The sequence below is a fragment of the Aquila chrysaetos genome, chromosome 3 (assembly GCF_900496995.4).
Source record: "Aquila chrysaetos chrysaetos chromosome 3, bAquChr1.4, whole genome shotgun sequence".
Lineage (NCBI taxonomy): Eukaryota > Metazoa > Chordata > Aves > Accipitriformes > Accipitridae > Aquila > Aquila chrysaetos.
The window spans coordinates 15,046,119-15,068,084 of record NC_044006.1 but is presented as its reverse complement, the minus strand read 5'-3'; the positions used below and the strand labels follow the sequence as shown (position 1 = coordinate 15,068,084).

At 47.4% G+C, this 21,966-nt stretch overlaps 1 protein-coding gene across 5 annotated transcripts in view; it reads right to left on the bottom strand.

Annotated features, from left to right (window-relative positions):
* TOX2 (TOX high mobility group box family member 2) overlaps window positions 1–21,966 on the bottom strand; it is a 157,992-nt gene that overhangs the window by 24,046 nt on the left and 111,980 nt on the right. For all 5 annotated transcript variants that reach the window (XM_030009980.2, XM_030009985.2, XM_030009986.2 and 2 more), the window contains one exon: window positions 1,933–2,172. In XM_030009980.2, coding sequence (XP_029865840.1) covers window positions 1,933–2,172 — 240 coding nt within the window. The remainder of the gene's footprint in view (window positions 1–1,932; window positions 2,173–21,966) is intronic.

The window sequence follows — 21,966 nt, the reverse complement described above, 5'->3', positions numbered from 1 at the left end:
GAAGCAGGTAAATGCATCAGTGAGGCTGGGAGACCTCCTAAAATCATAAGCTCCCTGGCTCAGAGGACCTGCTGGATCTGAACTACCTGCTGGCATCAGATCCATTTCTTTAACATGTGGCCTTCTTGGTCGCAAGATTAATTTCTGCATGTCAGACGTTGCTTTGATGACTTGTGGCAGAAAGGCCCTTAATGGCCATATGAAAAATGACCCATGGGCGAATACAGCAGCTGTGTAGATAGAGAAAGCAAACAGAAACCTGCAGGCCACAATGCGGTTCTGCTGCTTTCTTTACACTTACGGTCTTCTTCCTCCATCAAATACATAGCTCCTGTTCCACCTCTCTTGAGGGGTAGTTTACAGGGTAGAAAAATGAGGATGCATGCCTTTAGGATTAGGAAATACTAAAATCTCTGCAAGTTGTCAAAATTTGGACACCTCCAAATTCTTTGTACCCCCCCAGGCATCACTGGCTCAATGAGAACAGAAGATCCAACCCCAAAGCTGTGTCCTCCCCGGTGACCCCTGCAGCCCTGCCTGCCCAGGAGGAAAGCTGGGTGATGCTGAAAGAGGCAGTGAGAGAGAACCTGGTGTGTAACTAAGCTGAAACTCATTTTCCGCTGACATGAAAGATTCAGCTCCCAGGTAATTGCCTGGAGCTGTGTGACATGGGCTCTGGGAGATGGCAGACCGTGGGGTCCAGCGGCACAACCCATCCCACAGTGTCCCCCAAATGTGGAATCGCAGAGTTGGAGAAACTCTATCTATTTTCAATCATGTGTATCCCTTCTTTTTACAGTTTTATTCTACTGAAGCTGTTTTTGCATCCATGTGTGCACTCTGCTTTGAAATGTCCTGATCTGAAGTGAAAGCTGCCAACGGATGAAAAACTACAGGATTGATGGGAATACATTTGCCTGGATTTCCATGGAAAGGGAAAGTTTTTTCTCAGTCCTAGCATTTTCCTAGTTTTCCAGTCTCTGCACTGTTTGCTGCTTTGGTTACACATTCAAATCCTGTCACAACCATCTGTTTTTGTGGGACAAGGGTACAATACCAGCACTTCTGGTGTCATCCTTGGATCAGGACGTTCCAGGAGAAGGTTTTCCATGAAAGGCTTTAATCTAAGTCCCCCAGGGAGCCCAGTGATTGACCTGCAGGCATGGAGACCCACTGGGTGTTGAGGCAGCAACCCTGCAATCACTGCAATTTGCCCTCAGTAAATAACAGACAGAAGACTCATGGAACACAGCATGTGTTGTTTGCTTTGCTGGTGCATTTTGAGAAAGATGGGCAACAAAGAAGGTGTCCCCAAAACCATAGGAAATCTTTGGGTTTCTCGATGTCATGCTCAGCAGCAGTTGTGTTGACTGTAGAGGCAGACTCTGTGCCACTAAGACATTGCTGACTACCTGAAACACTGCCTGGGTGAACTAAAAGGCAGAAGACTTTTCCTCCTTTAATTTCTGGGTTTTTTTCCTTAGCAAACCCTGTCTGGTGAGCTCAGTTAAATCCCACCCTGCATTATTTTCCTTCCCTGTTTCAATCTCCTCTACCTGCCACCAGAAGTCTAATTTTGCACCCAAGCACTTGCAGAACCTTAGCCTTGAACCTGCTTTGCTCATCCAAACCCTCATCAGAGGAAACTCTGCAGATCGATGGACCTGGTAAACCGTGGAGAGAAAAGCCCAACTCTCATTGCCAAACTTGCTGCATGCACAATCCAAGCATGTGTGCTAGCCTGCCATGCTGTACCTCACCCTAGGTTGGAAACAATTTCCTCATTCTTGGGAAAGTCTCCCACTATATATACATATTTAAAAAAAACAAGACCGAAAGTCTGTGCTCTTATTTAGTGCAATTTATCCCTCACTGAAAAACATAATCTGCCATTTTCTTGCTGTCTGTTAAAACAGGCGTGACTGCACGTACCTTATAATGTGACTCTGTCTCCTCTTCCTGAGTAGAACTGGAGGGAGATGGTGTAGCAGACTTACTTCCCGGGGGCGATGGGGAACCGTGGGTAACACTGCTCCGCATCCCCATTTGAGAAATCAGCTGTGACTGGCTGAGAGCGCTCATGGGGCTGGCTAACATCCCGGGGCGATTGATCAGGGGCACTTGACGGTTGGACTCATAGGACGTGGCATCTGAGTGGACCATCTCCTGGATCTGAGTTAGGAGAATATCACTTTGTAATTAAAAAATGTATTTATTTATTTATTATATTGTCAAATCACTTTAAGATGAACTCCTATTGACTGAGTCAAAACTATTCTACACAGTTGGTGAAGTCTTCCTGGTGCCCCCTTCCAAACAAGCCAAGAGCAAGAACTGAGTACCGTGTACCTGGGGCTCAGCTCCTGCCACCGTCCTGCCCACGAGGACTACAGAGAGGTGCTAAATTGTCTTTGTACATAGGTCTGCGTGTCCAGGAGGTACCCCTACCTGCCTCAGGGACCAGCGGTGTCTGGCACCTATCAGGGCTCTGAAAGAAAAGTTCATAAATGAGCAATTTTTAGCCAAATCACTGGGAGAAGGGAGGGCGTTGCAATGTCCCGGGCATTTCTGGGGCCAAGCCTTGCTGCTGCACACGTGAGGCCATCGCTGAGCATCAGCACATGTGCCAGGGTATTTGGGGCCTGTGGATGACAGTCCAGCCCTGGGGCATCAGTGGATCCCAGACACGCTCTTTCTGAGCACTATGTGGTGTTGACATTTAATAATTGCATAGGTGAAAAAATATCTGTTTGAGTTTATGAAGGTACCGCAACCAACCCTCCCGCATCCTCTGTACGGCTGTTGGGTCGCTAGCACTACCGTGCTTATACCTAGAAGTAGTAAGCACAAAAGCAGTCAGTGAAAGCCCCAGGTCCCCACTCCTACCACGTTGGTCTGTCCAAAGCTGTGACACTACCATCAAGCCAGAGGTTTGTATGTCCCCGAGCCCTAGAAGCCCCGAGCACCACAACATGCCCCGAAATGGACCCCAGTGCATGGGGGCAAGCTCTGCTGGTGCCCACCACCTCATTACAACTCCTCCTGGAGACGTCTCTTCCAATTTTAAATATTGCAACCAGTTCCAATCCCACTTGAAATGAGTGTAGCCGAAAAAAAAAAAATTCCAGACAAGGGCAAAGAAAATTATGTGCTGCCTCTTAAGATTTCCCAGTGAGGGAAGGAACCAGAAGCAATGTATGTGTGTGCTTGCGTGTAGGTAAGAGGTGAGGGAGGAGGCTATGTGATAGAGTTGTCCCCAAAAATGAAGAGTTTCCTAATACCTATTTATCTGTTCTCATAACGTGAGAGCGAGGGGACATCCGATGGGACTGAAAGGCGACTAATCACACCCGGCTGCAGGGATGCATGGACACGGCACAGGCTACTGGCACAAGTGCTGCCTCCTGAGGCTGCTGAGCCCAACACTCTTGAAAGATTCAAAAGAAAAATGAAACATACATATATGGCTAATAAGAAATGTTGAATGCTACATCAGACAAAATGAAAATATCTTTTGGAGTGTATATCCCCCCATGTCACGGCATAAACCAAAGTTCAAGTGGCCGGGTCAGGTGGGAGGAGCAACAACCCCCTGTCCTGGCCAAGGAGGGAAGATGACATAAGGACAAACACAGCCACGTTGCAGGTACATGGAAGGTTTTGGGGCTGCCCTGCTGTCTGCTGAGCCAAGACCCCATTTCTAGTTTGTAACATTTTCCCTGAAAACCCCCTTTTCACCCCAGGATCCATCCCTGCCCAGCCACCCCCCAGCAGCAGGGCTCAGCCCCACTGCAGGCCCCGTAGGCAGAGCCAACCTGCCTCCCGCCCCACAGCCTCATCCATCCACAGAGGCAGGCAGTGGGAGGGAGAGCAAACCCTGCCTGAAACGTTTTCCAGACTTTTTCCCTTTTATATTAATCTGATTAATGTTAACATGAGTTTAAAGACCCAGGCTTTATTTATTAACAATCTTCATTTCCGATAAGCCCGCTGAGGTGCAATCTCTCATTACCAGGGGAGGCTTGCCAACTCCATTAGCAGCACATACAGAAAGAAACCCAGGGAAGACCTGCAAGGGCTCAGTAGGCTTCAGAGGAAATAAATCCAAACGCAAACCCAGATTTACTGCTGCAGGTCAGGAATCAAGAGCTTTACACAACACCCGACAGCATGTTCTGCTCTCTTTCGGATTCTGCATCAGTAAAGGAGTGTGTGTCAGGGGAACAGATTTTCCTAGATCTGCCCTTTTTCTGTATTAATTACGAAGTGCAGAGATTTAACTCGCAGGAAGAAAATAAAGTCTTGCATTTCAACAGCATGAGGAGACTGACCGAGGCTGACTTAGGGGCCATGCTGAACTGCTGTCCTCAGCTTTGGTGGTTGCAAGGAAAAACCAGCTTACAGAGTGTATTGGCTTTGTGTGGCAAGGTTTTGGTAGTGGGGGGCAGGGGGTTACAGGGGTGGCTTCTGTGAGAAGCTGCTGAAAGCTTCCCCTGTGTCCGACAGAGCCAGTACCAGCTGGCTCTGAGATGGACCCGCCGCCAGCCAAGGCCGAGCCAAATCAGCGATGGTGGTAGTGCCTCTGTGATAACACATTTAAGAAGGAAAAAAAAGTTGCTGGGACAGACAGAAACCGCAGCCGAAGAGAGGAGTGAGAACATGTAAGAAAAACAACCCTGCGGACACCAAGGTCAGTGAAGAAGGAGGGGGAGGAGACGCGCCAGGCGCCGGAGCAGAGATTCCCCTGCAGCCCGTGGGGAAGACCATGGTGAGGCAGGCTGTCCCCCTGCAGTCCATGGAGGTCCACGGTGGAGCAGATATCCACCTGCAGCCCGTGGAGGACCCCACGCCGGAGCAGGTGGGTGCCCGAAGGAGGCTGTGACCCCGTGGGAACCCTGCGCTGGAGCAGGTTTTCTGGCAGGACTTGTGACCCCATGGGGGACCCACGCTGGAGCAGTGTGCTCCTGAAGGACTGCACGCCAAGGAAGGGACCCATGCTGGAGCAGTTCGTGAAGAACTGCAGCCCGTGGGAAGGACCCACGTTGGAGAAGTGTGCAGAGGACTGTCTCCTGTGGGAGGGACCCCACGCTGGAGCAGGGGAAGAGTGTGATGAGTCCTGCTCCTGAGGAGGATGAAGCGGCAGAGATAACGTGTGATGAACTGACCGTAAACCCCGTTCCCCGTCCCCTGCGCCGCTGGGGCGGGGGGGGTAGGTAGAGAATCCGGGAGTGAAGTTGTGCCTGGGAAGAAGGTGGAGGGTGGAGGGAAGGTGTTCTGAGATTTGGTTTTATTTCTCATTACACTACTCTGGTTGATTGGTAATAAATTGAGTTAATTTTCCCCCAGTTGAGTCTGTTTTGCCTGTGACGGTAATTGGTGAGTGATCTCTCCTGTCCTTATCTCGACCCACGAGCCCTTTGTTATATTTTCTCTCCCCTGTCCAGCTGAGGAGGGGGGAGTGATAGAATGGCTTTGGTGGGCACCTGGCGTTCAGAGGCAGCAGGGTTGGCTTTGCTCTGTCACAGAGCTGAGGAAACTCGCTGCTGCTTGAACTATGGCAAGTTTTATGTGCCCTTAAAACCTGCCTTATTGCAGAGGTTTGGCCTCTCCTTGCCACGTGCTGCTGTGTGGGAAATCCTGGCCAAAAAGACATCGAGGACATGCATGCTGCAGTCAAGCAAGATGGGGATGGACAACAGGCTTGGGCAGCACAGGAGGCATCAGACAGGCAATTTTTGCATTTGCAATTGAATTTTCAAATGTCATGGGAATGGCCAGGGGTGAGACAGGCAGCAATGGGGAGCCTGCAATTTGGGGAGACAAGTCAGCACCTACCTGCCACATGAGCGGCAAGGTCCTTCCCAAATTCCAGTGAAAACGGTACATTTGTCTTGGATTTTATTAGTTTAATCCCTACCTTTCATGTTGGAGAACATCTGCCAGCTGCTAAGGAAAAGAGTAATTTATTGTCCTTATTTTAAATTTAAATGATGAAAAAGTTTAGAAGATGGGTCTTTCAGAAATGGGGAAGGCTATGAAACATGGCTTAAAAAATTTTAAAATTTAAAATAGCCTGTTCACATTTGCAGCCATGGCAGTCTCTTGGGTAAATACTGTATTAAGACAATTTTTTTGAAACTTTTATTATGTGGCCAATAGACCACAACGGCTCCGTTTATCCATTAAATATGTAATCATACACTTTTTCTTTACAGTGCATGTTATTTATGCATCAGAGCAGAACAAGTCCAGGAGTGCAATTATGGATATGGGACATGTGCTGCAAATGGTTATGAAAATTTGTAGGAAGAAACAGAAACCTGAGCCCTGGCTCAGAGAATCCATGCAGAAGCCTCCTGCTGACAGCAACCCAATCACAGCCCTCTTTTAAAAACCAGAGACACTGCATTTTTCCTGGGACATCCCCACCCCCAAGGATATTTTAGCCCAGAGGCCTCCTCCCAAGCAGCTGCCTATTTCTTTACATTATTAAAAACTGGTGGTTTTACTTAATACCTTTGCTGAATATTGCTGGTTCTGACCTTCTCTCACTCGCCCATGTCCCCAACTCTTTTCCCCCTGGCCAGAAGGTTTTGCAGAAGGACATGTACAACTATGCTCCTGGCACATAACCTTGCTGACTGCTGTCTGGAGGGGCAGGATCTGGCTCCACTATTTGTCACTCACTAAATTTCTCTCCACTTCCCTTTTTTAAAGAAAATGCAGTTTTGGAAGCAATGTGCCAGGCTGCCACCTTCCCATAGCCCCTGCCCATGGCTCCCGATGTCCTCAGGACTGGAGAGGGCGAGCAGTGGAAAAGCCATTTGTGTTCTCTAGATGTAAAACATTTGGGGTGAAAATGAAGGTGAGTGGCTTGTGTGTGGCCCTGGCACTTCTTCCGTGGGCTTTAGGGCAATGATGGCCTTCACTCAAGCTGGGGAAAGGGTTAGTCCTGCTTTCTGCTGCGAGACCCTGCAGACACTGAGCTATTTCAGGGGCCTTAGTTGTGCACCCAGATAGATGATATCCCCCCCAAGAAAGACCCAAGGCAAGAGAGAGCCTGGAGCAGGATTCAGAGATGCTCCCCTGCAGCAAATGGCCTAATTAGGCGAGTAAATGATGAATGAAATTGCGATGACGGCAAACCAAAGTGAAAAAAGGTAACGAATGCAATGTTCCCCCTGTGAAAGCAAACAACCTCTTCTCCCACGGCACACCAGTCCTGTGGGATACAACCCCAGCCACGGGCTCACTGGGGCTGCACCCATGCCTTTCCCCCTCTGCAAAGCATTCAGCATCCCTGCAGAGCCCGATGGAAGCACACGCACAATTAAATAACCGCCCTGCAAATGTGATTAGCTCCGTCACCAGGAGGAGCGGCTCTGAGAGCCAGGTCAGATCTTGTCTCCATCCCGGGCATTCAGTGCAATGAGCTTGCTACAAGGTGCTGCAAAAGACTTGGGACATGTTTGCAGCCTCTGCTGAAAAGATGTTTTGCATCTCAGAGGAAACATGAGTGAAATGTGATGTAGTCATAGCTAAAGTAATTAAGTGCATCTTACTTAGCAGATTCCCAAAGGCTGTGCTAACTCAAAGACAGCTTCTTTTTTTCCACAATATTTCAATTTTTTTAATGAACATGCGTATCAGGCCTATAAACGCTCCAGCTAATCCTAAGAAGGAGAGAAAAATAGGCTGACAAACAGCACATGCTCCATGCTCCTTGTTTCTGGGGAGAAGGGTAATCCAGTGCATGTAACAAAATGCTGCGAGGAAGAGCCTGGTTGGGGACCTGGGTGCTTTGCTAGCAAAGATAATGTTTTGAAATGTGTCAAGATGAGCTTCAATTTAACTACCCCCTGAAATTCATATGTAAAAGGCAGCTCTTTCCAGCAATAAGGGCTACAGCACTAGCCAGCAGACCTGGGGCTCAGGTCCCAGGCTCAGGCAGGGACAGTTGCTGTCGTTGAATGTCCTCTCCTGCAAAATCCTAATTCCCAGCTGAAGCCTTGAGGCAGGTTCAACCCCCGTAACCACCTTCTGCCTTCGCTTTGCATGGGATTTTTCTCCTCCTCCTCCTTTCCTTGGTCTTGGCCACACCTTAAAGATATCACCATGTTTTGGTGGCAGAAGTACAAATTCAGAGGTTCTGTGTTATTCTCCCACGGCGTGTTTCGCCCTTGCTGCATACGTGGAGCAGCGAAGCTCCAAGCTGCTACAGCCTTGCTGGCCGCCAGCTGGGCTACGATCCCGGGTGGGATCTGTGCCGAAGCACTTGCAGATGTTACCCAGCAGGAAAGGAAGAAATTCGGCTGGAGCTTGCCGTATGGCGTTGGCTGACCCCTGCTGTATCACAGCCCCCCAGGCTAAAGCAGAGCCACGTAAAGCGGGATGTACAAAAGACAAAGGCCAAGACCAGCGGGAGCGGGCAGATGGCACAGTCCCAGCCCAGGGGCATCGCCCCACGTGCCGGGGAGACCAGTACATGGGGACCACTAGGCTTCCTGCCAGGCTTGCCTGCCGAGAAGGACTTGGGGGTACTGGTAGATGAAAAGCTGGACATGACTGGGCGATGTGTGCTCGCAGCCCAGAAAGCCAACTGTATCCTGGGCTACATCAAAAGCAGCGTGACCAGCAGGTCGAGGGAGGTGATTCTGCCCCTCTACTCCGCTCTGGTGAGAGCCCACCTGCAGTACTGCATCCAGCTCTGGGGTCCTCAGTACAAGACAGACATGGACCTGCAGGAGTGGGTCCAGAGGAGGGCCACAAAAACGATCAGAGGGATGGAACACCTCTGCTGTGAGGAAAGGCCGAGAGAGTTGGGGTTGTTCGGCCTCGAGAAGAGAAGGCTCTGGGGAGACCTTATCATGGCCTTCCAGTACTTAAAGGGGGCTTATAAGAAAGATGGGGACAAACGTTTTAGCAGGGCCTGTTGTGACAGGACACGGTGTAATGGTTTTCAACTAAAAGAGGGTAGATTCAGACCAGATATAAGGAATAAACTTTTTATGATGATGGTGGTGAAACCCTGGCACAGGTTGCCCAGAGAGGTGGTAGATGCCCCATCCCTGGAAACATTCAAGGTCAGGCTGGTCGGGGCTCTGAGCAAGCTGATCTAGTTGAAACTATCCCTGCCCATTGCAGGAGGGTTAGACTAGATGACCTTTAAAGGTCCCTTCCAACCCAAACCATTCTATGATCTTATGACTGCGACCCTTCCCGGGGCGAGTTGACTCAGGTGGGCTAAGCAGAGCTGCCGGAGTCTTGCCTGGCCAGGGTCTTCCTTCTCGGGCAAGGGGAGCAGCTATGCCAGGGATGGCCACAAGGCTCACCGGCGGCACAGCTTACCTCTCCTTAGGTTTGTTCTTCAGAACAAGCCATTACAATCACAGTCAACCAGGGAGAGAAATTATCTGCTGAACAGCTTTGAAGCAAAGTTTTCCCAGCAGGCTTTTTCTGTATTGAAGTTTAAATGTAAACGCATCACCATAGCTGAAATGCTTAAAGATGATTTACTTAAAAAAGAGAGAGAGCAGGAGAGAGAGAAGCTGATAAGAAAATATATCCCCAATTACCACCCCTCCTCTTCCCGATTTGTAACTGCTCCTAATAAACTTTCATGGTCTATGTAAAATGCTTTAGTGCAGTGACAAATTTCTGCTGGAATTTGAGATGTCTTGTTCAGAGTAATAGCTATCTCACACAGGTGCCCAGCTGCTATTGTAAAATCAGTAAGCATTTAATTGAAACAAATGACTATAATAATAGTACATTATCCCTGCAGGCTCATAGCCATAACAGTTTTAATTATTGAGTTAAGAGTCAAACTAATTTATCCTTTAAAGTAACAGCCACATCTTTGGTTCCACTGATCATCCTATTACAAATACGAGGGGAACAGTAGGGAAGGATTTAAAAAGGAAGCAATTTATTTCTGTAGGGGCGGGGGACATTTATCATATGGCAGAGGCTTTCTATATGCAGTGGGGTTCCCAGCCATGGTTGTCACTCCCTGGGACAAGCCTCCCTCCTGGATGCTCCTGGTCCCCAGAGGGACCAAGCACACCCCTGCCAGCTCCTGGGGATCTGTAACCCCCATCAGGCTGCCATGGGGTGGCTTTGCTGCTCTGGCAGCAGCAGCACAGGAGCCCATGGGAATGCGTGGTGCTGGCTTTGGGGGTTTGGGCACATGGAAATTTTTTGGAACTATATTGAAATTGCAGTTTTTCTTCATGAAACAGTGAAAAAAAGGTTTTACAGACTCAAGTTTGCAAACATGAGCCGAAGGAGCATCTCTGAATTGAGAGCCAGGCAGCAAAGAGAAAGAATCCACATTCACGATTTAAAAAGAGTATTTCCGAGACAAAGACATGCCCTAGGACAGATTTGAAGGCCCAGCTTTCCCAGGCCCTCAGTTTCATGAGCCTTCTTACTTTTGTCCCAGTGGCTGTGACACGAGGGATCTAAAGCATCACTGTGAGCCTGCTGGGCAAGACACGGGAACCGCAGGTGGAGGGGACAGAGTGGGACAGAGAACGGGTGGCTGGCTGCAAGGAGGCAGCGGAGGAGGGCAGGCGCTGCCCACTGCCCACCCCCCCCCCCGCCAGGTGTGGTTCAAAAGCTGCCCATGAGGATGGATTCCCTTGCTAAATCACCCAGCCGGTGATCCCTGGAGCAAGCCCTACGTGCAGCCTGGCATGGGCAGCCTGTGTTGCCAGTCCCCGGAGCTTCGCATCCCACCGCTTGCCAAACTGGAGGGCTCTCGCCAAACTGTCTCTCACCAAAGCACTTGCAGATCATAATCAAGCCCCTCCGTCTTTGGCCAAAGACGCAGAGCGGTCCTCTGCACTCTCACCAAGTTTCCCACCCTGCTCATTGCTATGGATATTTTTTGGACTTCTCCATCAGCCAGCACCCAGCCCGAAGCATAGCTGTTCCTCGCATCTCACATTCCTTTTCCAGAGCAAACATCCCTAAGGAGAAGAGTCCTCATCTTGAAAGATTTTTTTTGCTCCTGCAGGTAGGACATTATTGGTTCTCCAAATGCATATTCATTATTGGTGATCGTTTTACCAGGGCATGCTAAAAGCTCAGCATCTCTATCTCCTGCCACCTGCCTACTCATTGCATCATCTACAAACTTCACTGGCAATTATTTAATGCTTTCTTTGGCAAAAATATGACAAACTCGGGGAAGACAGAGTGACAAGCCCATCCACCAAACTTGTGTAACATTGGGTTTGTATTGTTCAACTTTCTCAATATACTTTGTGCTTCCAAGTCAAATGTCTTGCAGATGTCTAAGTATATTATGTTAACACTGTTACCTTTATCACCCAAACCTGTAATCTCATCAAAAAAGATATCAAGTTAGTTTGACAAGATTTGTTTTCCATCAGCCTGTGTTGATTGGCATTAATTATATCACCTTCCCTTAATTCTTTATTAATTGAGGCCTCGATCTGCCACTCCATTATTTTGCTGAGGATTGATGACAGACTGACAGGTCTGTAATTACCTGGGCTGTTCTGTTTCCCTTTTTAAATATTTGCACATTAGCTCTTTTCTAGTCCTCCAGAGCTTCCCCAATATTCCAAGAATTACTAAATACCAGCATTAGCAGTAGTGAGAGCTCCTCAGTCAGTTATTTCAAGCCATGTGCACACAAGCTAGCTCAGCCTGATGACTTAAAGAGGAATTGTGCAGACATATATGAGAAAAGGAATTTTTACGGTCTGCTTTAAATGCTACATAATTTGAAATCCCGACCTTTCTAATTAATATTGGCAGTTTCAAATGCAATGTTTTTGAATATGAAGCTTCACTGTAAAGCCATACAGCTGACCCCAGACAAGGTTCCCAGGGCTTCTCCCAGTTCAGTTGTGTTTGTCTCCTCACTCATGTTTTTTTTTTTATCTGCTTCTATTACTACATAAATTGCTCCATGTCTTTCCCAGCCTTGACCACCTCTGCCTGTTTTTGCCCCCCAAAGAGCAGTTCCCTGCAGCTTGCAGCCTCCGGGTGCCTGGTGGGCAGGGGAAGGCAGGACCGAGGGATGGTTTTGGAAAGCACCTGCCTGACAAGCTGAATTCAGCACTTTGACAGGCTGTGATCTTCTGTTATGATATCCTGCTATTACGGGGGAAAGAATCCTCCAAACACAATTAACACTTCATCACGAAGATAAAGCACTGTAACTTCTGGGTGAGAACAGTGGTGTAAAACAGGATAGTGACTGTGCTTGGCAAATGGAAAATATTTCTCATTAATACTTTCATCACTCCCGGTGCTGGAAGCGCACAGCCAAAAGGAACAGACCAACTCGCTATGGCATGAACCGAATCTTGTTATTTTTCTATGACACAACACCCCACCACGGTCATCTGCCAATGAGAGCATTATTGTGGACTTCTACAGCAGAGATGTCCATGAGGATCCCAAATCCAGTAACTCCCACCCTCAGGGAGTGCCAACCAGATAGGAGTCCTGATTCAATGTGTGCTTCCCTCTCTCTTGGGCTAGTGGAGTTATTATACAGATTGCAACATGTTATGGTTTTAAAGAACCTCGAGATGTCAGAAGACAAACCCAAGCTAGCTGGACCTCCAGACCTGTCCTCCATCTCAGCACTGCTGCAGACCTGCAATCCTAGCTGGGATGTTGCTTCTTAAGGCAAAGACCAAAGTATTGTAAGGTCTTGGCCCATCCTGAGTCCCAAATCCCACCAGCTGTGTGATGATAGAGAAACAACACAGTTGTGAGGGAGACATGGACTGCACATGGCACTCTTCCTACAGCTGACCTCCTGCAGCCCCACAGCCCTGCCTCACCTGCACTATGGAGACCCCAGGGCTGACCTGTGCTTCCTTCACACTCCTGAGCTACATCATTACCGTGGACAGGTTTCATCATCCCTGTACACCAGTGTCACACAGGGTCCCTTTGACTTAAGGGAGGGATAAACCCTACTGCTTGCATAGGAGGTGCTTGGGAATAACTCGACAGGATGGATACTGCAGAACTGCAGAAGCAACCAAGACTGGTGGCAGGACTGCTCTCGGGCATGAGGAGCTCAGAATTCTCCACTCCCGTGGGACATGGTTCCTCCGAGGTGGGTTCCCACCCATCCCGCTCCCTTCACAGCAGCGCAATGTGCTGCTATGGGGACCTGCCAGGCAGCAGATCTAAACCATCCATCCCCAAATGATCCCTCGCTGCTTGCCAGAGCTGGGCACCATGATGTGACAATGAGACACAAAATGGCTTAATTCCCCTCCACTGACCTTTTGACAGGTATTTTGACTCTTCACCAGGAGCAGCACTGAGTGTTAGAAGAAGGTGATGCACGAAGCAAAGCAACCGTTGTGACAATTCCCATAGGGAGCAGGGAGGGCCAGCATGTGTCCCTCTCCAAACTCACTCTGCCAAGGTCAGGGATGAGCAAAATCATCCAGCACAATGCAAGCAAAGTCCTGGACCATGCATGTGTCTGGAGGAGGAGCGACTGCCCCTGGCCACTGGGAAGCAACCGGGCCACGTGTGTGCTGTTGGTGTTCCTGTAGTTCTCAGCTGGAGAACAGTCTGTAAATAATGTATTCAATAAACTTCATTTTTTTTAAGTACATTATTTTACGGATAAAGAACAAGCCTGATAATTCAGTGAACATGTTTGCAAATAATCTATTCCATTAATTTCCAGTGTGTTTTCTGAATACATTATTTAGTGATTTTGTAAAAACCATTTGTAGATGAAGGCAATTGCCGCTCATCCAGGCATAACACCATCACATCCCAAAAGCTGGGGCCAGAAATCCCCTGTAATGGACAGTGGGAGGTAATTAAATAGCAGCAGACCCTGAGCCCCCCACCAACCCAAGGGGGGGGGCATAAAACTTAATAAAATCGTCACATCCCCTTCAGGTGTGTTGGCAAGAGGAGGAAAGCCAGTGAGAACCGGCTATGTAGGGGAAAAGAAGCAAAGGGGGTAGATGAAAAATACCTGCAGGTGTGCAGGTGTAGGGACCAAGGGGGCCAAGACAGTCCTGGGAGCTGGGAAGGGTCTGCACTGACCCTGAAGCCCACCCAGAATGACCTCCTACTCCAGATTTCTGTCTCCATGCTCAAGATGTATGGAAGAGCAGACAAACTGTCTCAGGGAGTATTTCTGTTGCAGTATATGGGTCTAATGGTGAGGCAAAGCTATCCCCATGAGAGGCAAGGGGAAAAATCTCTTCAGCATCAGACCTGTTTATACATTAGATTTTCTTTAATTTTTGGCTTTCACTTTTTAATCCCAAAGGTACTGGTGGGGAGATGGATTCAGAAACCAGTGTTAAAACCTTCTGCAAAAATAAGTATCTCTATAGTGGGACTTGCTGCGTGGTTCTGAGGGCTGGGATGAGAGACCACGTTACAGGTGGTCCCTGGCCACACTTCTGAGGTCCCTTCTGAATGTGGGTCAGCTCCTAAGCTGTGCATTCCAGAGGACCATCACCTGCCCAGCAAAGCCATCCCACAGGTCAAAGACAGGATTTGAGACACGCAAATAGATTCCTGAGAAGCAGAGATCTGGTTTCATGCAAATAACCTTACGGATAAAAAAAAGGGAAAGCAGGAAAATACTAGAGACAGAAAGTTTTTCACTTCACATCGCCAGCTCTACAGTGACTCCTTGGGGAACTTTGCTTTTCCTGGTGGGTTTAGCAGATCCTTGGCGTTATTATATGTTTAACATCTTGAGTTAGAGCCCAGCCTCCTTTTTACAAGACTTTGAACTGCTGGGATGGACAGAAGTCCTCCTCCACAGGCTCCGCTCCCACAAACACTTTGGCACTCCTGACACTCCCAGCAAGGCAGTAGGGCCGGCCAGAAAGCAAGAATTCAATTTCTCAGAACGTGCAATGGAATTGACATCCACTTCCATTCCCTACACAGCAAAGGACAGTGCCAAAAAACAGAAATGAAAAAATGAGCAAAAGGGAAAAAAGGAGAAAAATTAGTAATGGAGAAGACCTTTCTACTGTCAGAAGCCAGTACCCTGGTGGGAGGCACTGGGGGAGGCTGGAAGGATGCAATCTCTGGTCTGCCTGATTTGCGGAAGGGATGAGAGCTCCTGCATCACATCTGGCCCAGCCAAGGCTGTACAGGAGCTGCTGTCCCTTGCAAACTCTCCTGCTTTGCAGGCCCTGATGGGGCTCAGGATAGCTGTGGGCTCTGGGTGGATAGGACAAAAAGCTGCTGGTGGATTGGAGGCCGATAATTTTATTTTTGTTATCCTGCCTGCTCAACAGGACAACATGGACAGAGCTGAAGCGTGCTCTGTCCTGTGTCGTTGCCGGGGCAGGATCACACCGAGCCCTTCCCCATCCTGCTCACAAGGGAGAGCACCCTGGGGACCCCCAGCCACATAGCTCTGCATTGCTTGGTGATAGCCATGGAGCACATGGAACTGAGCCCGTCCCCAGTCTGGCAGAGGGGCAAGAAGCTTCGCTTTCGATGGAGAAGATGATGGGCAATGTGGGGACTGTGTAAATCCTGGTGTTTGCTTCTCAGGGTAGCTGGGGGATAAAAATTGACATTTGCAAGAGCACCTCCAGCTCCTACGGGCCTTCCCACAGGCAGCTCACCTACCGCTGTACACCACACTTCTCCATCCACCCTCCCACCCACGAGCTGGACCTGCAGCCACGTTGGTCCCATCATCTCTCACGGTATTTATTGGCCCCTCCCTGTGAGCTCTTGCAGCTTATTGAAACCTTTCTGCACAGTCCGGTTCACTTTGGTTTATGCCTCTCCTGGCTCTTCTCAGACATTTTAGATATTGCATTCACATAAAGCAATAGACTCAAAAGTAATGACAGACCTCCAAGTTTTATTGCATGGAGCATTAAAAAAGAACAAGAAGAAGAAGGAAAAAAGAAGTAATTTTAGAACACAACAGGAAAATGGGAAGACTACATAGAAAAATCGTCCCTGTGGGATTAAACTCTGTGAATGAATTTTAAAAGCTTTTTTTTTTTTTTGACTGCAAAGTTTAACAGCCCACTTTTCAAGTACCATAAGAAATGCTTACAGTATTAGAAAGAGTTGGGTTCCCCAGTGTTGATACCACATCTGCACACAAACTACATCACTTCTCTTCCACATCTGCAACAAGTTGCCCCCTTTTTGCCCCCACCTTGGTATTCCTCTGTGGCCAGATATTGTTGGGATTATTGCGTTAGTTTGTAATAACTGTTTCCTAAGTCTCCTATTACTGGGAACACAAGCATCCAGAGAAGAAGGATGGTTCTGTGGCCGAATATTTGTTGGGAAATTATTTGAGTTTCAAAACCCAGCTCTGCCAGAGCAATCTGAGACAGGGAACTGAATCTCCAGCACACCAGTTCCCCGCCAGCAAAATGATGATCATGGCATTTACCTGCTCTGCAGAGGGGAACCTCTGAGAGCTGCAAGGTATGCAATGACCTTGCTGCATCACAAAAACTGTTAACAGAAGGCACAGTCTATTATCTTCTCGTCTTAATTATAGCAAATGCTGAACACTTTCAAAATAGGTGCGAAAAGCCCAAATGACTCTGTATGTACAAAACTAATTGCAGGAGGGAACAGAGAAGAGAAACTCGAGCACCGACTCCTGCCACAAGAGCCAGATGCTGTAACTTCTGTTCTGACTCCTGACAATGACAAACCCTTCTCATTTCTTAACTAGCTAATATAACTGCAGATGCTATTCTGACACAAATTACAGACATGCAAAAACCTACATAAATGCAGAATGAAAGCCACACAACTTTAGGAAGTGCTTACTTAGGTTCCAGCAGCAACATTAACCTGAGCTGCTGCACTGCCTGCACTGAGCAATACAGTTTATTAGATTAGCTGTACTGTATTAAGGAGGACCGGTGAAAGAATATTCAGTCCAGCAGCATCTCTGTCCTCTTGGGCTTCCTCATGATGGATAACAGACACCTCAGAGATTCATTTATTTCCTTCTAACATCAAGACACTCAGTTCCTGGAGGTGGAATATGCCATATTAAATGAGGCTTGGGTCTGCCCAAGACTGGATTGCCACAATAACGAGTGCTCCTACTGCCAGTCTTCATTTAATCCAAGTAATGGCGTGGATTCAGGCCATCAAAACCACTTCCTTCCCTCCCAAAACATATAACCCCAAGTGGAAAACCAAGAGTAATGCATAACCCCATTAAAGGTTTGATTTTTTCCACTGGGATTACATGCTGGCACTGGGGAGCTTGATCAATTGAGTCTTGAGGTTCAATCAATAAGTGTCAACGACAACATACTGCATTACACTGATGCTATCCATTTATCAACTTAAATAACTCCAGTCACCCAAAAGACACAGGCACTAAACCAGCAATTAAGGTCTTAAGGGAAGTCTGAAGGCTGGCTCTGCTGTGCCAGCGGCTCCTGGGACAGCCCTGGGTTTTCGGTGCTCCTGAGGGAGCCGAAGGAGCTTCCACCTTAGTATCAGGCAAATTGCCCTCAGTGCTGAGCTGTTGATTTGATAGATATGGCAGGACTCACTCAAAGGCAACGGGAAACATTTCAATTAGGCTCTTTAAAAAATTGATCGCTATTTTGTCTTACACATTGTGTCACCAAAACATTTTGGATGGTGTGCCACGCTCGGCGCCGCATTTGCATTTCCATCTGATCAGACATCAAGGACATATGCCAAGTGAATGTTTACATTCCAGATCAAATCACATATCCCAGAGATCTCATTAACCTGCTGACCTGGAATTAAACAAAACCACCTGGAAAGGAAGCGTTTTCCTCCCCGACGTGCACCAAAAGACACCTTCTGAGTTTCCCAGCCAAGCTTTGAGCATGGGTGGCTTCACGTAGGTGTAAGGATTTGCATTTCCTGGAATACTTCCCAGTTTTTTTCTGTCCAGCGAGTTTCAGCACAAGCGTTCAGGTTCTTCAAGATCTACAGCTGTCTCTATACATACAAACGGGCTTTATAGCTGAACTGCATGGCAAAGGCAATAGGTTAGGGGAAGCAGGTGGAGGGGGAAGCACAAACAATATTCACCCCTCTCAAGAGCTTAGCATCTCCACGGGGGGCTCACAATCAATGAGGACCTCAGCTCTCTCTGCTGTTGAGGACATTGCTATCCCCTTTTTACCACTGGCAGCTTCAGAGTGAAGCCCTTGGCCCCTACACCTGCCATGGCACACGGCTACTGCACTCCTCCCCCTGGAAAGGGATAAGCAGTGGGGACTGTGCAGCCTCTGTCGCTGTAAGCAAAGGGGCCCTTCTGCCACAGAAAAAGTGCTTCATAAACATGCCAAATAGAGAAAAAACTATTCCTGTTCTGCTCTAAAAAAATACAGCAATCTTAGCTTGAACTTTGGGGTTTAGGCTGTTATTTACACAAATCCTTGTTTTTTAAACAAAAACTTAAAGCTGCTTATAGGACATGACTGCCAAAAACCTTTAACACTTTCACAGACTTGTTTTCCAGGAATAGACAATATTTCCCAAGTAGCCATAAGTGTATCAAAGAGGACATGCCATAGCAGATAGCCTTGGGAGAAGCTACGGCAGGATTCTGGGATCCCAACTTGTAGGAAGGGATTTGATCTCACTTGTCTCAGCTTCCCAAGGTGGAAATGCAAAAAAAAAGCAATTACTCCAGACCTGAGATGGGCAGATAGAAATGCTATGTCACGATGGATGAGATTTGCAAAGATTGGGCCATTCCACACTTGCAATATCCTGTTCCTGAGATGCAGAAGACGAAGCAGAGACAAATATTTTATCTGGGAAGAAAGGGTTACTTTTCAATCGAAAATTAATGCACTGAATTCTGAATTAACATGTGGGATAATTAAAACCATCTTTCCAATGAATTTATTATAGGATATACAAAGCTAATTATAAATTCTCTGTTGCTTAATCCCTTGCAGTTTGCTAATGCAGCGTTGAAATCTCTTTGGCCACACTTGTTTAAATTATTCATTAGACACAGCAACAGTTGTGAACTGTAATTTAAATTGGCATCTCATGAATATTCAATTAATACAATAAACACTGGAATGTTTTACTGCACACTGCTCGATAGTTTGTGCTCGAGCTTGTGTTGACACATTTTTATTAACTCTTTATAAAGGTGTTACCTATTTATGTCACTGATTACAATGAGAATAAAAAGTCCCACTCATAAATATTTGTGTCGTTGTCTTAAGAGAGACAATGTAATTAGGCAAAGCTTCAAAAGTCATAATTAATATCGGGAGGATATCCTTTCCCTCCTGTTTGCCTCTGAACATGCGGACTGGCACGCTTTCAAAGCCAGGCACATCTATCCACGTTGCGGCTTTGGCACTGCAGCTTTCCAAACTGCCCCGGCCAAATTTCAGGGTGACACCTGGCACCCCACAGCCCCCGGGGACTAATGCCGGGCTGGCATCCCAGTCTGCCACCCGTGCCGTGCTCTGCACCCACCATGCAGAAGATAGAAATATAGAGATAAATAGAGATAGATGTAAATATTTACTTTCTGGTCTCAAGACTTTGCCCCGCCAAAATTAGGAAATAAAATGCAGGTGGAAATAAAATCCTTCTGTGTGGTAGCCTGATGGCACTCTGCAGTGACTTACAGTCTTTTAATAGGGCATTTTTAGCAGAAGCACTAAAAAATAATTATCAAGTGGCTGTATAATTCAGTGTGGTTTTCTATTTTAAGACTGAACTTTTTAAAAGCAAGGTCCTGCTCTGACAAGAGACTGTAAAAACGACATTGTGGGACTCTGCATCTGTGGGTTTTCAGCAGCACCACATAACATTGGTTTTGTTTAGAAATTAAAATATTTCCCCCCCAACTTCCGTCCTTGCAAACAGGGTTGGTGGTGTGAGACAGAAGGTATCAGAGACTTGGTAGCAGAGATTCAGCATCACATGGGGCTGCAAAGTATTCCCAGCAGTGCGGTAAGACTTAGGGAAATCCCTAGTTCTCAAATGCACCCTCATGTGCACTGACTTTCATCCGCACAGATCGGAGTTGCCAGGTGTGAAATAACAGCTTTTGCAGCCATTGCTTTATTTCCAGAAAAATAAGGATTTTTTTTTTGGAGCAAACATCCAGCCAGGACATTCTCACATACAGGACAAAGCCTGCCTGCTTACTTTGGGGATAATATCGCTGTCCCTCTGTTGTATGGGGTAATCTTATTAGCAAGTGGATGAACGAAAAGACCAAAGGCCAAGCAGTTTATCCCAGCAGGAGATTTTGCTGATTGCTGATGTGACCACAAGCTGCTCCGAGGCTCTCGTGTCCTGAGGTGAGCGTAACATCGCAGGGAGAGCTGGGCTGAGTGTCGCCCATCAGCTTGCAGCTCGCTCCCGAGATGCCCCCAGCAAGCACCTTGGCCCCTCCTGGGTACCAAGAGTGATTTTCCTCAGTGAGGAGGGGTGGCAGAGCTAATGAATATTCACAAAGTGTTTAAACGCTAATTACAAATGGATCAGCTGAGTGAACAACTTAAAAAATGCAGAAGTTTAACGAAACAACGTTACTATAAAGTTATTACTGTGTCGACATGTTTTAGTTGGCTTGGGGTCATTCAAAGGATTTTAGACCCCGTTTCAAGGAAAGTAACTTCCATATGTGCTTTCCTATAGCAATCTGTTCAGATTTTCATAACCCTGAAAGGCATTCACAGTACCTCCAGCAGACACGTACAAGTATTTTATATACATTTTTACTTTCTTCTACCAGTGGAGACAGTGGACTACCGCTAACCATGCATGGCTTCACTGGCAATACTCACCTTGCCAAACTTAACACTCAACGTTGAATAGATCCTAGTAAAAGATTTTAGGCATTAAGGTAGTTTTGTGTCTGCTCCTTTTTTAATGATATGCTTCCACCACAGGACTCAACATTCAGTGTGGCATTTGCTTGTTGGTATCTGAATTTGATTCCTCATGGGGCAGATTATTCCCTCTGCTGTTCCCCTGCATGCATGGCAGGAACCACCGTCTCCTCTGTGAACTTTGTATTCTGTTTTCCCCCCACTCTAGGACAAAAAGCTGGTTAGGCATCTCCTAACTATGGCTTTGTCGTTGGCAGTTCCTCTGTTCACCTCAACCTTTATTTCCAGTGACATAAAGCATACGACTGTTACGCTCTTCTGTTGCAATGCTTCTTGTTCCAGATCAACCGCCTGTGAGTCAGCTGAGGGTTATGCATCCGTTGTACTTCCCCATAAATTAGTAAGTGATACCTTGGCTTGAATTGCAAGGGTCTTTCAAGAATAATCAGTGCATTTTTGTTGGTGTTTCTTCAAGTTATTTCTCATGTACTGCAGCTGGCATCGCGTTTCAACCTTGCGGTAGAACAGAGACAATCATGACACTTTGTACTGCTAATGCCTTTCTTTTTTTGATCCATGAATAGTTTTCTCTGCTACTGTAGCAGCTCTCCCAGAATACTAAAAGCCACGCAGTCTGCTGTAACTGTATCAGTTCAGCTCTGACGTGAGTCAGAGAGCTGCAGCGCTCCTGGTGATGTCAATGCATGATTCAGACACACTCTCCTTTATGCTCCCAGATCCAGGGCCCGTTCTGCTTCTCTGAGAAAGGGGGGAGTTGGCTGAGCTCCTACAAACTCTGCCACAACTCACCCAGCCTTGCAATTTGCATTCACGTAAAGTGGAAACTGCCACTTTACTCTGTTCAGCTTGAAGCGTCTTCTCCCCGAAGCCCTGAGGAATGGCAGTGGGTAGATCCTGGTATCCAGCACCCTAAATGGGCTGGATCATTACTGGTGTCCCCTCTTGCTCCTGCAGGACCTCCCCACCTCGTGGACCCTGTGAGGCTGGTGGCTCCCAGGGCTGCCTCCACCCCAGAAGCAGAATGTGCAGAGGCAGGACGGATGGTCCATTGAAAGAGTGAAATTTGGCAGGTTGTAGGTGTAGGAGAAAGTGG